Consider the following 17414-nt stretch of genomic DNA (forward strand, 5'->3'; position numbering starts at 1 on the left):
AAGGAAAGATCTACAAACGGTGGGTGAACTATAATTTGTCTTTCCTGTTAATGTCACTTTCCACAGTATTAATTCATTTTGGCTCACTATAGAGTATTAATAAGATGGATAAATGTGAAATAAGACACTGAAAATGAAGAGCCGTAAAACTACTCTTTGTAATGACACAGTAGCTGCTTTGTTATGTGAGTCAGTGAGATACTCTTGTCTGCCTGGACAAAACATGCACAGTAGTACTATATTGTGTAGCTATTCACATTGTTTAAAATGCCATTTTTATGAATGTTTTGCATTGCTTTATTTAAATTAATGTCCATGTTAATTCTCTTATTGATACTTGATTGATGGGAGGGGGGGGGGTGAACCTTGTAAATCCAGAAACTTGTAAAGCAGGAACTGCCTGCATACGTCTACATATGTGCATGTGCCATGAAGAAAATTCTCTAGTGAGTTTTCCTCATGGTGTGTGTATTAGGAAAAGAGCAACTTATTGTGTTCTCACCATTATATTTCAATTTGCATATTTATTTTGTAATTTTTATTATTATTGGATAATTAGATTTCTTTACTGAAGAATCCATGCTTTAACATTTTAGATAGAATGCCAGAATGGATGTTTTTTTAAGAAAGGACAAAGTTTGTGCTCTTTCATTAATTTTCATTAATTAATGTTTGTGATGTGGAAGCACTAGAGTCTCAAAAGACGGATGATCAAAGTGATATCAGGACTCTGGAGTGTTGTTTATGATGAGAATCTGAGGGAATGTGGATTACAGAGGTTGGTTGTTATTGATGGATAGGAGGAAAGCAGGAGATATAATAGACCTTAAAGGATTCTATCAGGTACTGGAGAAGTTGATCAAGTGCAAAGTACAGGAATGGATAGATAGAAATAGGATACTTTATGGGAGGCAACATGCTTTCTGAAGGGATTCTAATAAAAAAACTGCAGCACCTGAGGATGGATGTAGTGTTGGTGAGGTTGATGGAGAGATATATCAGAGAACAGCTTATTTAGAAGTAGAGTCCAGAAGAAAACCTGTGACTAGTGGTGTGCCACAGGGCTCTGTTCTTGGAATGATACTGTTTAATTTGTACATTAACGATATAGGAAAGGATCTAAGAGGAACTATTCAGTTTTTTTTGTCAATGATGGAAAGTTGGGTAGAGCAATAGTTAATACAGATTATGGTACAATTTTGCGGGATGATTTGGATAGACTGGCAGTCTGGGCAAAGGAGAATGGATGTTAGTTTAATGTGGCAAAGTGTAAGGTTATGCATTTTGGGGTGAAATGATTACCAGCTGTTTACTGCATTGATGGAACTGTACTTGAGGAAATTGATGAAGCCAGAAATTTGGGAGTGTTGGTGGTTATGGAGTTGTAGTTTAGAGGGCACATAGTAAAAGTGGCTAAAGCAGCTCATCAGATTACTTGGTTACTAAAGAATATTTTGACAACATTCCTCTTTATCAAGCCTTGATAAGACTCCATCTTGACTACTGCATGTAGAGCTGGTCACCAAGGTTTCTTGGTGAGAGGATTCAGAGACAAGTGACCAAGATGGTAGCAGGTCTATTGAATGAACCTTACGAGAACAGGTCGAAGATTTGCGTGTTGCAGAAACTGGTTGAAAGTTGGAAAAAGGGGTGATATGATTGAGACATACAAGTTACTGAAGGGTTTTTACAAGATTAATTCAGAGGAAATTTTTCAGAACAGGATATTAGAATTAGGTTTTTTGCCTGGAGAGTGGTGAAGTGGAAAAGGTTGCCGGAGTATGTTGTGGGTTCCATTACTGTGTATGAGTTCAAAGCAAAGTATGATAGATACTGCGCAAATGTTGAATAGCGCTTGACATGATGTTTAGTGCCTCCCTCGATTAGTCTAAGGACTCCATTAAGTAGCCTGTAATAATACAGTAGGAATTATAAAAAGAGTGGATGTTAATGTGGAAAAGAGACCATCCTTGGAAGTTGTTTCAAGATGTGGTGAAGAAGGGTGTGAGGAGTGGAGAGTTATTAGTGCGTGGAATGCATTGCTGGAGTGTATTGTGAATGCAGGTAGTGTAAATAACTTCAAACTCATTATTAAAAATAACTTAGTCTGTATGATGACAGGTAGAAGCATTCCATTACATTTCCCTGTAGGTCTGTTGTCATCCTTTATTATGAGATGAAAAGAATTTTATGTTGTTGCACTTTATATTTTTAAAGGGACTAGTGTACCATAAGTTTATATTCACTAATCTAAAGTATTATTTAATTTGAGATTTTTTTTAAATAATTATTTTTTCTTTTTCTTTTAGTTAACTATGATGACCATTTCTACATGATAGCACTCTCAAATAAGAAGATACATGTAGTGAAGCGGAAGTATATACCACCAGAACCAGTTCTTGCTTAGTTGTTTAATTACTTTTGGACAGTGTGCAGATGGAATCAGATTTACACCTTAATAAATGTGAAAATTAATATATATGCTAAATATTTTCTTTGTAGAATTGATATTTGTATTGTTTCCTTTCTCCTCTTGACCACCAAGAATCATTAAATATTACTACTTTAGTTGTTATTGTACACTTTACCCATCTTCTTTTTAATGCAACTGAAAATAATTCAGTTGCATGCAGATACTCTTGCATGATACTGATGTGCTATACGTTTTGTAACTTTTCATGTGCAGGTTATATATATATTAATATATATATATATATATATATATATATATATATATATATTAATAATTTTTTTAATAGATGCTAATCAGTATAATCAGAGCCTATGACTTGGTTTATTGGTTTTATCAGTTGCATTCTTTATACTACATATATGAAGCTAAACTTAAACAGATGTACAAATTGGAATTCACTTTCAACCTGGAATCTTTTTTAATGTAAATACCATGCTCAAAAGGTTCTAAATCTGTTAGTATCATGGGTGGATAAAGAGTTAGATAATCCAGAAACCTCAGGAGACCAAACATGGAAGTTTGAAATGACTTTCTTTGTCATTCCGACTTCTATAATACAGGGCAGTCTCACACTGGTTGAAATCATACCACCTGATGATATTCAGAAACATCCAACACCAGAGTGGGATTTAAACTCGCAACTTGTTGGTTGAATGTCAGATGCTATCCACTCATTCAATCAGGGACAGCAAAGAAATTTTAAATACTGTAAAAGGAACATTACACTCTAAGAATGCAATTTAAAGTAAATTTTTTAAAAAAAAGTTTGTTGGTGTATTTTAGCTTTACTTCACTGAATGATGCAAAAAAAAAAAAAAAAAAAAGAGATAAGCTATCTACTTGATCAGTACAAAACAATTTGTTAATTCTTTCCTCATAAAGGAGCCTTTCACAAATTATGATGAAAATAGACCAGGGCATGAGTATTTAAACTTATTTAATGTATTACAAATTAATGATGAAATATTCAGTTAATGGAGGAGACTAGTCTCTGTGAAAGACTATTTTTCTTGAGAAAATCAAGTCAATTCTCTTTTCATTCTTAAAGTAGGTACTTGTGGGGGCCATGGAATAGTTCATTGTGGTAGATGGTTTGCTGTAGTGAATTTCTTTTAGCATATAACTGTTGTGAGAGTTGACTAATATCTTGGGAGCGGTGGTTTAGGTTTTTGTAAGGTTAGTTAAGGACAGAATTTAGGAATGGGCAGATAGGATACTCTGTGGGAATAGCATGGCTCTGTGAAAGAGTAGCCTTTTCTTAGTAATTTACTCATTTTGTATAGTAAAGTGATAGCTGAGTTGAATAAGGGAAATGGCTACATACCATGATATTGCTGGAGTTTGCAAAAATCTTTGATTGGTTGCTACATGTGGAGCCCCATTACATAAGTTAGAATAAATGGAGATGGATGTGAAGCTGATGACATAGATAACAGGTTGGCTGAAGTCTGTGCAATGTACGCCTCTGTCTGTCCACTACATAACTGGTATTCGATGTCAGTTAGATATCGGAAAGTAGTATATGGTGGAGTTTAATCAAAGAGGAGTCTAGTGACCAGTGGTGTACCACAGGACTCTGAATTAGGGCTACTGCTGCTGCTGTAAATATCTCACTGGATATCAAGAAATACACTGACAAGTAGAGATAAAGTTATCATCTCCATTCTATATAATGCTTAGATGCAATAAAACGTTTATTGTATCTAAGCATTATATGTTTTGCACAGATATTGTCACCTAGTTTTCTAGAGGATGTGGAAGTTGTGGAAAAGATTTAAAGCCAAGGGATTGAAATGGTGACTGGTTTGTGGAGGTGCTGTCCTCTGAGAATAGACAGGAGATTTGTAGGTTTAAGAAGTTTAGTTAAATAGGCAGAAAAAAGGGAGATATGATGTCAGGTACTAAAGGGATCTTTTAGACCATCGGTTCCCAAGCGGTGGTACACCTACCTCTGGGGGTGCATGCTGGGCCATTCAGGGGTACATGAAAAATAATCAGTAATGGCAGAAAAACAAGTAAAGTAAACAAAATGCAAAACGTTAGTTATGGAACAATAAATGTTAAGTTTTTATCACCATTATTTTAAAAACATGGGCTATAATTTATAGAAATGGGTACACAAGTGGAAAAGGTTGGGAACCGCTGTTTTATATTTTAACATGTTCATTGCCAATCACGCAATATCGCGTGATGCGAGTTCTCACCAAACAGCCGATCACTCATTATTGTGTGGACGTCGCTAACTAAATAAAAAAAATTTGCCCACCACACGAAATTCCAATTTTCAGCTTGGCAATGAAAGTGTTAAAGAAATTGTCTCGAACATGATAATGAGAAAGAAAGAAAGAATAGGGAATTCACTGCTAGAAATCATGTAAGAACTAAGTTTTTTGCTTGAAGAGATAAATGTCGTAGACAAGATACGTTGGTTATGCATTACTAAATCACTTAAGGAATTGACAACGTGGATAAGAAGATAAATTAAATTACACTTTAATAAATATTTCCAATATTTTGGCAACGTCATGTTGCCATCTTCAAAAGGAACTTACAAAAAAGGCACGTGCACGTAGGCACTTCAACACAATAACTGAGAATGAAGTGATGAAGCTTAAAAGTCCTGATGGTGTCCCCTAGTGGGCTAAGTAGGTGTTCTTGGTCGTTGGGCTGAATGTCTGCTAATGTAAGCTTCCCAAATTTGGGGCAGTCTCATACAACCAAATTGAGGTTTGGAGAGTTTCTTAGGGCTGAGGCTGATTCCATGAATAGTCGTTCGAATTTGTATTTGCTACGGTGTATTACTGTAGCTTTCTTCCACCGTATTCTGTGGCGTGTATCCAGAGCATAGTCTGCAAGACCAGAGTGGCTGTACTTGTGAAACCGGATGTAGTCCTTGTGTTCCGAAATTCTGATATTCGCTGACCTGCCTGTTTGGGCTGTTACAGACCATACAGAAAATTGGCATCCCTTATCTGCTCCACTAAAGACCAACCACTTCCCCTGGACCTACCTGGTGTATACCAGGTCCCTTGCAGCTGTAAACTGTCTACTTAGCTTGCTAGGGGGGGGGCACCATCAGGACTTTTAGGAGAACAATAGCTTCATCACTTCATTACTGTTACAATTACTGTGTTGTAGTGCCTAAGTGCACATGCTTTTTTGTAAGTTCCTTTTGAAGATGGCAACGTGATGTTCCCGAAATATCGGAAATATTTATTAAAGTGTAATTTAATGTATATTCTTATCTACGTTGTCAACTCCTTAAGTGATTTAGTAATTAAGAGGTAAATTGGTGGAATAAATCAATAAGTGGCAGTCATGAGTGCTTTTTTGGTAAACTTTAAGGAGAGGTTATGTTATTCTCAACCATGAAAGGTTGTTTGCAAACCTATAGTACATTTTGTACCAAGAGTGGGTTAAGGGTGTTTTTTTACATGGTCTAAAACCCCTTCTCTAGAAATCAAACATGAACTTTTTCAAGCAATTTCAGGCCCCAATAAGCAGGGCAATAGTCTCACACCAGGTAATGAAATTCACTTGGTTGGTAATAAGTTATGTTAAATTGTGAAAAACTTCTTTCCTTATATACGTGGAATATCAATTATTAACTGGGCCAAAGGTTCTAAGTTATTTTTACAAGAATTTAATCACTAAAATAATATTAGTGGTAATGAATAAAGCTGCCTTCAACTAATCTCGCTGTTATTTTTAATTTTTTTTTTTTTTAACATTAGTTATGCATATAAGAGGTTTCAGAACATATATCAGATGTTTATTTTATGTAAGCAAAGATTAAGAGAATGAAGACTTCTTTCTGGATTGGCTGTACCTATAAATATTGGATAGTTGTTGCATGTTTTTTTATGTTCAGCAAAACTGGTGTTAGGGAGAAAATTATGGATAATAATAATTAGATGTTGGGTGGAATGATATTTGAAAGTGATGGATTGTTGATAAACTAAATTATGGATAGATTTCAGGGCAATTTTTGTGCATCACCTCAAAATGTGAGTGCAATATTTTTGAAGCTTGGTAGATTTGGAATTTGTACTTAGTTGGACAGGTGAAAAGTAATGTTTTGAGCAGAAGACCAAATTTTTTGGAGGCTGAGGAAGCATTCTTGGCACACACGTGATGTGTTCCAAGAAAGGTTGCAGGTAAATGTCAGCACAAAAAGAGGATGGTCTTGTCTGTAGTGGATATTATCAAGGTAAGGGTGAGGTAAATTAAGAATTTTTTTTTTTTTTTTTTCATTAGTAGCATAGATATTTGGCTAGGTTGTCATCACCCCATTGTAGACTTTGGAGATCAAAACATTGTTTCAAGGTTCTTAAAACTGTGCAGAAATCGCACATCTAAGAAATAATAGCTAAATTTATTTAGGCTCCTACAGTCTTAATTGTTGCAATGATGAAATCTAGTTGATAATCTCAAAATGATGTCTCCCAGATTTTTAATAATGTGATGCAGCTGAATTTATTTAAGTTTGGAAAATGTTGTAGTGCTGTGTGTCTGTGGATTCCGGAAATAGTTTGATTTAAATCTGTTTTGGCATTTGTCACAAAGTCAAAGCCAACGAACTCGGAGGAGGCTTCCAGTTACTTTTAACGAATGTGAAGAATCAAATGGGACTTCTCACCTCATGTCTAACCTTCACATGGTTCCTCATAAGTATCTACTTGATACTGAACAAACAAGGATGAGCTGGTAATTTGGGAATTGACCAAATGTACTTTCTATTGACATAGACCACAAATACATGGTGTAACATGAGATTTCATGCCAACTGGAGCATTAAACCAGACCCATGTTGTTTTCATCAGGGAACCTTGGAGTACAGTCAAAACTCAACCACTTGAACAAACTATCTCAATATCTAGAAGGTGAATAAACCCAATGTCAGAAGTCAAGAGGGGAACCATCATTATAAAGAGTAGTAATGGAAAGGAAATTAAATTTGCAGAACTGAAATGTACCATGTGGACATAATTGGTATTACTGAGGCAGAAGATAAAAACAGGCGAGATCTTACTAAATAAGTATAGGATATTTATATTCAGGCAATAACAATCAAGGAAAGGAAGGGGTAGCAATATCATTCAACACCAACCATGAAGATAAACTTCTTGATTGGAAAGTAATTTCAAATAGTGTTATGTGTGCAAACTTCAAAACGGAAAATACAACTTATTTGTGCCCTATGGTTCACACAGAAGATTCTCCTAGAAGTGGAAGAATTTTTCAAGTCATTAGAGCAGAAAATGGAAAAGTGGTGCTTGTTTGAAATCTAAACAGCAGAGTAGGAAATGCATCCCACCAGTCATAGGCGTGCACAAGTTCACATTCTTAAGGGAATAAACTGTAGTCAGTCTAAATTATATAAAGATTATTGAAGAAAAAAATGAAACATTTTGAAAACAAGAACCAAACCATGGTGTCTGAGTAATAAACTCTGAGAAAACATTGATTCAGCCAAGAAGACGTAGTGAAGTTGTCTGCAAGAATAGAAAAATAAGAGCATCATGGTGGACACAAGATGTTAAAGAAGCAGTCCTGGAAAAGAAAAAGCATACTGAAAGCTCCTTACAAATAAGTTGGCAGATACCCTAAAATAACATGAAGAAAAATAAATTAAATTATATGTAAAAGTAACTAAACATGTTGTGGGAAGACGAAAAAATATAGAAGATAAATATCAAGGTGGCAAAATGTTCTGGAAACTAATGAAAAAAAATTGAAGGAAAGTACTGGAAAAGGAATCAGATGGTAAAGATGACATGAAAATTGAATATAAAGATAACTGTTAAATGAAACAACCAGTGACAAAACAGTGATAAACATTTTTCAAGAGTATCAATCAATGCTTGAGGTAGAAAAAGCCATTAAAAACGTAATGTGGCAAGGCCTGAGATAGATGATATTTGACCAGAAATGCTCAAATATAGAGGTATTAAAGTTTTGCAGTTGCTACACTGCATAATTCAGAGGACCTGATTAGGTCGAATTCTTGATGATGGGAGTCAAGCTCTCATAGTTCATATCTTATCTTAAAAAAAAGGTGGAGGGAATAAAGCTGAGAATTAGAGGAATTTCTCTACCGAGTGTTCCAAGTAAGATTTAAGCAAGCATACTGGAGAAGAGGTTGAGAAAGATTGTGGAAGAGAAACTTGGAGATGAACAAGTTGGGTTCAGGCCAAATAGAGGTTGTCAAGCTAAATTTTTCACTTTACAGATAATTGAGAAACGGGAATATGACATAGATCTGTACTTAATTTTGTAGATCTGGAAAATGCATATGACAAGGTGCACAGAGAAAAGTTTCAGAACACTGCAATTATATGGGATAAATGGAACACTGTACAGAGCAACTTAGATATAGTTGCAAGTCAGGGGTTAGAATTGAAGGAAATACAGATAGATGGTTTGAAGTAAAATCAAGGATACCATTATTGCCGCTTAAATTCGTGTATATATATGGATTGCATTATGAAAGTGGCATTAAACCTTGAGATTAGAATCAGAGATATCAAACATACCTCTTTGTTTTATGCAGATGATGTCTCCTGAACACATCCCATACAAATTTCCAGGGTTCTGTAACTAAACTGCAAAATAGCTGTAACATATTTGGAATGAAAATCAGCAGCAAAAAGACCAACACTGAAAATAGGCAAGAACATAGAAAACTTCATATGCATTCTCAGTGGAGACCCTATATCAGGGGTGACTATTCCTGGTGTGCAGTGCTCATCCACGAAATATCACTATCACTGATATTATATTTTTGCATTTATTCCCGTTAAAGACACCCAATTGTTTGCAGACTAAGCGTGATTCCTAAAATTTAACACAATATGCTAATACTTCATTGTCCTCTTCACGAGGGTAATAAAGCATTAGTGCTTCATGAAGAGGGCACTTTTTGACGCGTAAACATTGTGTCACATTCGCGTTAATAGCCCGGGTGTGCTTTCAAAATGCATACGCCTTTGAGCCTTTTGAAAAGATGTAAAGAGGGCGCAGCAAGTCAAATTCATAGTGTTTTTGTATTTTTAAACTGCTGAGAAGGTGAAGCTGGGTGAGCTGACATTTTGAGATCACCTAGTGGCTGTGATTGGTTATTGTGTCAACCAATCCAATTGAATGTTGTCACTTGTCATGAGTTCAGTGCTTTCTGTATCTGATGGCTGTATTACAAACAGCTGTTGCACATGTTTTCTGGAACTGAAAATTTGCAAGTGGATGTTAGGAGAAAAATGCTAATTGTTTTTTCCTTTGCCTGTGCAGTATAGCATCTGTTGAGGTTGCAAAGTTTTTTAACAGTATACATTTTTATTCTAGTCTTCGGAAACAATAGACAGTAAAAAAATCTATTCCTGAATAAAAATGAATATTCTGTGTATTATAAGACGTTGATCTACAGCAAAATACCAGCATATGTGAGATTGATAAGACAGAAGAACTGTTGATACTTAAAAAACAACCAATGAATTCAGGAGTCCCAAAAGTGAATAATTCCGATAATGATCGGATGTTATGTATACTGAGTCTCAGTAAACAAAATAAAATTCTTGGAAAATGGAGCGAAATATACATAAACCAGAGAAATACACATATTTTATGTGTATCTTGTAAAATTTGCAACAAATTTTACGAGATGATTTGCTGCTCCATCAAGCCATATTTATTCCTGCAATACTCTCTCTCCATAAGTTTTTTTTTTAATTATGCCATCATAAATTCACTTATTCATGTTTAGACTTTATAGGATCGTGCTATTCGCTCTACCCAGCAACTTATAGGACACACATATCACAAATGATAATTATTAATAATTCGCTTACCATTAATGAAAGTGTTTCTACTCACACTTATTCTTTCCTATTCTTACAAAAAAATCAGCTAACGCCTATGTTGTTCCCGTATAGGGAGTAGGCAGAGCCGTTTACCCTTAACTCCTATTCTTACATATCTTATAAATGATGGTTCACATATTTTCATCTTTGAGTATTTCAGATATAGCATTCACCTTCATTGTTGTTTTCTAATAAATCCTAAAACAAACAGATTGTTCCCCACTCTACAGAAGTAATTAAAGTTATCCTGCGATTAATTCCATTAGACCAATTAAGATGAGTACTGATGCACTATGAACTCTGAAAACTTTCATACATCGATAAAATTGCAATCACACGTTCATGGGTGTCTGCAGAGTGGGGGTAGGAATGGGGCACTTTCAGTAAAAAATTCCACAAATAATCGTAAAATTGATTGAGATATGTAATCTTCTACCCTCGACCCAGGGACGCTTTGTCTGTCTTAAAATTTTATTATGGGTTGGCCTCTTTCGGCCCACAGTAGGGTAGCCATAAAACACATGTTTTATTGCAGCAATAAAACATGTGCTTCTGTTTTTGGTTCATCTTTTTCTGATTTGTGAAAAAAAATGTTCATTACTGTTATGAACAGAGACCAGTACGTTTGCCCTCTGTGTCTAGTGAGGTGACTCGTGTGAATTGTAAATTTATAGTAAAATGAAAACAAATTTTTAAAAAAAATACATTTTTAATAGGTAAGTGTATGTAATTTAATATTATTTTACTTCTTAGTTTTATTTTTTTGCCTTTAAACTGAAATAATTTAATTTAGATTTTTAGGATTAATTAGATGATTTTAATAAAATATGCCAGTCAATTTTTTTTTTTATATATGAAATTGTGCTAAAAACTTTATTAATTCTGAATACTTTTTTTCCCCAAGAATTCAAGATCATTAAAATCGATGTAAAATGAAAATAATGCATTTATAGTTTACATCGACCAATAATTACATCAAAAAATGCTAAAAGACTTATTGATGTAATTATTTAATCATTGTGGTTAGATGATGATAAAGGATTGAATGTGTGTAGAAAATGTAGGGAGAATGAGGAATTGAAGTGTATTTCAGATCGTGAGTGTGATATTTTTGTCAACCTTCAGAATGAAGGAAAGAGGGATATGACAAGAAACGGCAAGGTTGTACATGAAAATTGTGAGAGTGAATGATAGTATAAATGGTTTCTCAGAGAACAAAAAAGATGAGATAGATGCATTGAGTGAGATCGCGTTGTTGAATAGTGCGATAGAAAGAGCAAAACAGCAGTTAGAGTGCATGAACAAAAGTAGACTGAATGAACCAACCAATAATTAAAGGTATGACAGGAAAAATAGACGTATGAATGTGAACATGAACAAAATGAAGGATAGAGTGCTGTATGGAGACTCGTTAGTACGAGGTGTGTTAGTAGAGGATTTGACAAAATCGTACCAACCTGGTGCGACCATAAAGGACGTAACTGCGTCTATTAGAGAGCAAAAAGAAAGGGTGAAAGAAATGATTGTTGTGGCAGGTACGAATGATTTGGAAGGAGAAAAAATAGAAATGATAGAAGACCTGAATGAATTGTTTGAGGTAGCAAAAGAAAAGAGTGAGAGAGTTAGAATGATTAGTCTTTTGCCACGGTATGACAGTGAAATGTTTAAAAGGAGGGCTATAATTGCGAATGACTTTATGTGTGGCTTATGTATGACTATGTGTGGATGACTTTATATGTGGCTTATGTACGAGTGGTGTGAAATTTGTGGATGTGTGGAGTGAGTTTGATGGGCGAAAGGATCTATATAAGATGGATGGCTTGCATTTGAATGGTTACGGTGTAAGAAGACTTGAGAAAGTGTTGCTGAATGTAGTGGATGTGCAAATTCAGGGAAACTAGATTTGTTAGGGCGGGGGGAGTAGAGATACAGTCCTTATGGAGGCAGTTGAATGTAAGAATGAATATAATATGCCAGAGCAAATAAGGACAACAAATCTGAGTGGGATAGTTAATATAAGGCAACAAGGTAGGGTTGGGGCTAATGCGGGTCTTAAATTCATGTACACTAATACTAGGAGTATTAGGAACAAGAAGGAAGAGTTTTTGGCTATGGTTGGCACTTCCAGACCACAGGTTATAGGTATTAGTGAAACATGGCTGACTGTAGATGATATAACTAGTGGGATTGAATGTGATGGGTATAGTGTGTTCAGGAATGACAGAGAGAATAAAATGGGGGGAGGAGTATTGTTGATGATAGCTGATGAGCTCCAGCCAAGGAGAATAGAAGTTGAATTGCAGGATAGAGAAAAGAGCACATTTGAGGCCATTTGGTGTGAGATTGTGGCTAGCAGAACTAAATATACAATTGGGTGCTGCTATAGACCAGGTGATGGAAAAGATGGTGGTGACAGTATGCACAAGCAAATAGAAGAAATGGGCGGAAGGAGGGTGATTATTATGGGAGATTTCAACTATGGTCGCATTGATTGGAGTGAGGAGAGGACACACGGGAGGAATGAACTGGATTTTATGCGGTTATTAAGGGATAACTATCTGCTACAGCATGTAATGGAAAATACTAGGGGTCAGAGAGTGCTTGAACTAGTAATTACATCTGAGGATTTGGCTGTAACAAATATGACCACATTGCCACCAATCGGTGAGAGTGATCATAGGGTCTTAACTTGGGAGGTGGCTAAAGGTGTAGAATTTTCAATTAAGACAGGGTACATGTGGAATTATCGGGCTGGAAAGTATGACAAGCTTAGGAGTTTGATTGGTTCAGTGCCATGGCATGTACAACTGCAAGGACTAGAAGTTGATAGTGCATGGGAGGTAGTTAAGAAGTGCTTGCATGAAGCAATGGCTGACTGTATACCTAGAGTCCGAATAATAAATCAGGTAGGGGTTAAATGGATGAATAACACCATTAAGCTTGAGCTGCAAAAAAAGAAACAACTATGGAGGGTATTTAAGGAGAAGGGTGACCGGCAGGCACATGAACGGTATAAAGCGAAGGCCAGAAGGGTGACGAGTGCGGTAAGAAAAGCAAAAAAGGATTACGAAAGAACATTGGCCATGCAGGCTAAAGAGAATCCTAAACAGTTTTTTAGATATGTAGCAAGTAAAAGGAAAAATGTACATGGCAGATTGATTTTAAAGAATGCCGATGGTAGGGAGGTAACTGAATCAGTTGAGATAGTTGAGTTACTGAGTGAGCACTTTGCAAACGTATATCATCCAGGTGGTGACATTGCAGAAACGAATAAACCAGTAGATTATACGGGAATTGTGGTTAATGAAATGGAGGTGAGTAGTCTATTGCATAACGTCAATGTCAATACATCTGTGGGATTGGATGGTATACCAGCTCGTGTTGTACGAGAAGCAGCTAATGAATTGTCAGTACCCTTGACCATTTTGTTTAATTTGAGTCTCGGGTCTGGGTTAGTCCCGAGCGGGTGGAAAGAGGGGAAAATAGTTCCACTGCATAAAGGTGGTTCCAAGACTGCTGTTGTAAATTACCGACCGATTAGCATATCAGGAATCATTGTCAAGGTCTTAGAGAAATTAGTCAAGAAAAGAATACAGGATTGGATAGATGAAAATGGGATATTGTATGGGGGACAACATGGTTTTGTGAAGGGTAGATCATGCCTCAGTAACTTGCTCACGTTTTATAACACCCTGACGGCTGAACTGGATAGGGGTAATGGGTTTACAGTGGTACTACTGGACCTTGCCAAGGTCTTTGATAGGATACCACATGGAACCCTAATCAGTAAAGTGGAGCAGATGGGTATAGATATAGGGTTGGTGAGATGGATAAGAGGGTGGTTGAAGGAGAGATATCAAAGAGTGGTTTATTCAGCAGTGGAGTCTAAAAGACGTCTTGTGACTAGTGGAGTGCAACAGGGCTCTGTTCTTGGACCACTGCTTTTCAATTTGTTCATCAATGATATTGGAAAGGATCTGAGAGGAAGTGTTCACTTGTTTGCTGATGATGCAAAGTTGGGTAGAGTAATTGTGAGTGCACAAGATGTCAAAATTTTACAGGATGATTTGGATAGTTTGGAGGACTGGGCTAGGAAAAATGGATGTCAATTTAATGTGGCAAAGTGTAAGGTTATGTACTTTGGGGTGAAAAGAATAGCAGCAGTATATCGCATTGGTGGAATCATACTCCAGGAGATTGATGAGGCCAGGGATTTGGGAGTGTTGGTGGATAGGGAGTTGAAGTTTAGGGGGCACATTGCAATAGTAACTAAAACAGCTCACCAAATCACTTGGCTTCTGAAAAATACTTTAACATGCAGAGACGAACACGTTGTTGTTCCTCTGTATCGAGCCTTGATAAGACCCCATCTGGACTTCTGTGCCCAGCTATGGGCACCAGGGTTTCTTCGTGATGGGGAGGAAGTGGAGAGGGTCCAGAGACGAGTGACCAAGATGATAGCAGGTCTGTGGAATGAACCTTATGAGAATAGGTTGAAGATTTGTGGGTTGCAGAAATTGGACGATAGGCGAAGGAGGGGTGATATGATTGAGACAATCAAATTACTGAAGGGTTTTTATAAGATTGATCCAGAAGATATTTTTGAAAATAGGACTGTTGGTGGGAGGACTAGGGGCCATGCATGGAGGCTGGGCAAGAGCGTGGTTGACAAGGGTGTTAGAGAGGTTCTTTACTTGGAGAGTGGTAAATGAGTGGAATAAGCTTCCAGAGTCTGTTGTGGGTGCTACGACCGTGAATGAGTTCAAGGCAAGGTATGATAGATACTGTGTGAATGTTGAATAGTTGTTCTTGACATGATGTTAGGACCTCCCTCGATGAGTCTGTCGACTGCTTGGAGTTTCCCGGAACAATAATAATAATAATCATTGTGAATATCAAGGATTTAGGCCTAGCATGGCCTGTTCCGGCTTAGAAGTCATCGTTGAATCGTTTAACAGGATGTCCTGGTTTTCTTTTTCCTGATGGCTTGTACTTTAAAGCTTGTTTTGTTAATCTTTCTGTTTTCATCCTTTGAACGTATTCCATCCATTTAATAAATATTTATATTTTTAAATTTTTTCTATTACTGATTACATAATTTCTTCGTTTCTATTGTGATCAAATAGGGTATACTTTGCAGTTTTTCTCATAAACTTCATTTCTGCTCTTATTAATCTTTGTTTTATTGTCCGATTTGGTAGGGCTAATGTATTGTATACTTTTAGTCTGGTTTGGTTTAAATATAGAGTTAATTACACCTGTTATTTTAAAATATTTTGCAATTTTTACGTTTATAACATTTTCATTTTCATATGTGATCATACATCCTAGGTAGTTAAATGAATTCACCTGTTCTAAGATCTTGTTATCTATTACTATTTTAGTTCTTACTGGGTCCTTTAAAGGCTATAGTTTTTGATTTTTCTGTTGATATTATCATACCATAATCTTTGGCTATCTCATTTAGATCTAAAATAGCTTTCTGTAAGTTATCTTCAGAATTTGTAATTATTATTTGGTCGTCGGCAAAAAGAAGGGTGTTTAAGTTCACTGTAGGAGAAAGTTTAATTCCTTGATGTAAATTTTTATTCCATTTTATTATTATTTCATTTAAGTAGATATTAAAAAGAGTTGCTGAGAGTGGGCATCCTTGTCGGACCCCTTGGTTTATCTCTCTCGTATATGATAGCGCGTGATTTAATCTTATTTGTATTTGATTATTTTCATATATACTTGTGATAGCTTTTAGGATATTATTTGGTATTTGTCTTTCTTTTAATATGTTAAATAATATGTTTCTTTTAACTTTATCAAATGCTTTTTCAAAGTCAATAAATGCAATATGTGTTTCTAAATTATATTCTCTTCTTTTCTCTGTTATTAATTTTAGGCAAAATGCCCGGTCTACATATGATCGTGCTTTTCTAAATCCATTCTGTACTTCTAAAATAAAGTTTTCGGAATATTTCATTAGTTTGCTATTTAAGATTCTGCTATATATTTTGTAACAGGAATTTAGTATACTGATACCTCTATAGTTTTTAGGGTAATCTCTATTACCTTTTTTAAAGATAGGAATCACAATTGCTTTTTTCCATTCTATTGGGGGGATACCAGTTGAATAAATTTTATTTAAAAATAATAAGAGTCTTTCTTTGAATCTTGTTCCTGCGTATTTATATAGTTCTGAACCTAGCTTATCTTCTCCAGGTGTTTTTCCGTTTCTTGTTTTTTTCAGGATGATTTCTAATTCTTCTTTAGTTATTTCATTTTCGTTAATTGTTTGCCAATTGTCTTTTTTAAAATATTTGTCTGTCCACAGTTCTGTGCAGTAATTTATAAATTCTTCAAATTTTAATTCGGTGTTTAATTTTGTTTTCTTTGGTATCTGCATTTAAGTGTTTCAAAATCATGTTCTAAATTAGAAACAAATTTGTTTCATGATTCTCTGTCTTTTTCTGATTTCTCTTTTAGATATGGCTCTTATTCTATTTCATATTCTAATCTTTTACTGCTTAACCATTTGTGATAGTTTATTTTTTCTTTTTGATTATTTCTTTGATTGTATCATCCCAGATCTTTAGTTTTTTCCTTTTATTAAATTTTTTGATCTTTCCTAAGCTTTCATTTGTTGCTGCATTTAGTATCGTTTTTATATTAAGCCATTCTATTTCTATTTCTTCATTTTGTTTTATTTTATCTAGATATTGGTTAATTCTTTGTTCATATAGCCATTGTACATTTGTGTCATTCAATAGTCTAGTTATATAAACAAATGTTTCAATTTTTCTTTCTGTTCTTGTTACTTGTAGCCATTTAGGTGGTAATCTTTATTTTATTTTATTTTAACAAGGAAGTGGTCACTGCTTATTTCATATCCTCTGTGAACTCTAACGTCTAGTGAAAATTTTGATGTCTTTTCATTTAATATAAAGTAATCTAATATTGATTTCCATCCTCTTGCTGCCCAAGTATATTTATGTATGTCTTTGTTTATAGAAAGAATTCATTATTTTTAGGTTATTATGAACTACAAAGTCAATCAATTTTTTACCATTCCTGTTTAGAGTATGTTCTCCATGTAT

The 17414-nt window shown here is 35.3% G+C and overlaps 1 protein-coding gene across 2 annotated transcripts in view; it reads left to right on the forward strand.

Moving 5' to 3' along the window:
• Window positions 1-2580, forward strand: part of LOC150094960 (ragulator complex protein LAMTOR4-like) — an 84282-nt gene extending 81702 nt beyond the window's left edge. For both annotated transcript variants that reach the window (XM_090411235.1, XM_090411236.1), the window contains exon 4: window positions 2310-2580. In XM_090411235.1, coding sequence (XP_090267361.1) covers window positions 2310-2407 — 98 coding nt within the window. In that variant the 3' untranslated portion in view covers window positions 2408-2580. The remainder of the gene's footprint in view (window positions 1-2309) is intronic.
• The last annotated feature ends 14834 nt before the right edge of the window (window positions 2581-17414 follow it).

The sequence above is a fragment of the Typopeltis vanoorti genome, chromosome 21, assembly GCF_054136105.1.
Source record: "Typopeltis vanoorti isolate ZY-2024b chromosome 21, IOZ_Tvanoo_1.0, whole genome shotgun sequence".
In the NCBI taxonomy this organism is placed as follows: domain Eukaryota; kingdom Metazoa; phylum Arthropoda; class Arachnida; order Uropygi; family Thelyphonidae; genus Typopeltis; species Typopeltis vanoorti.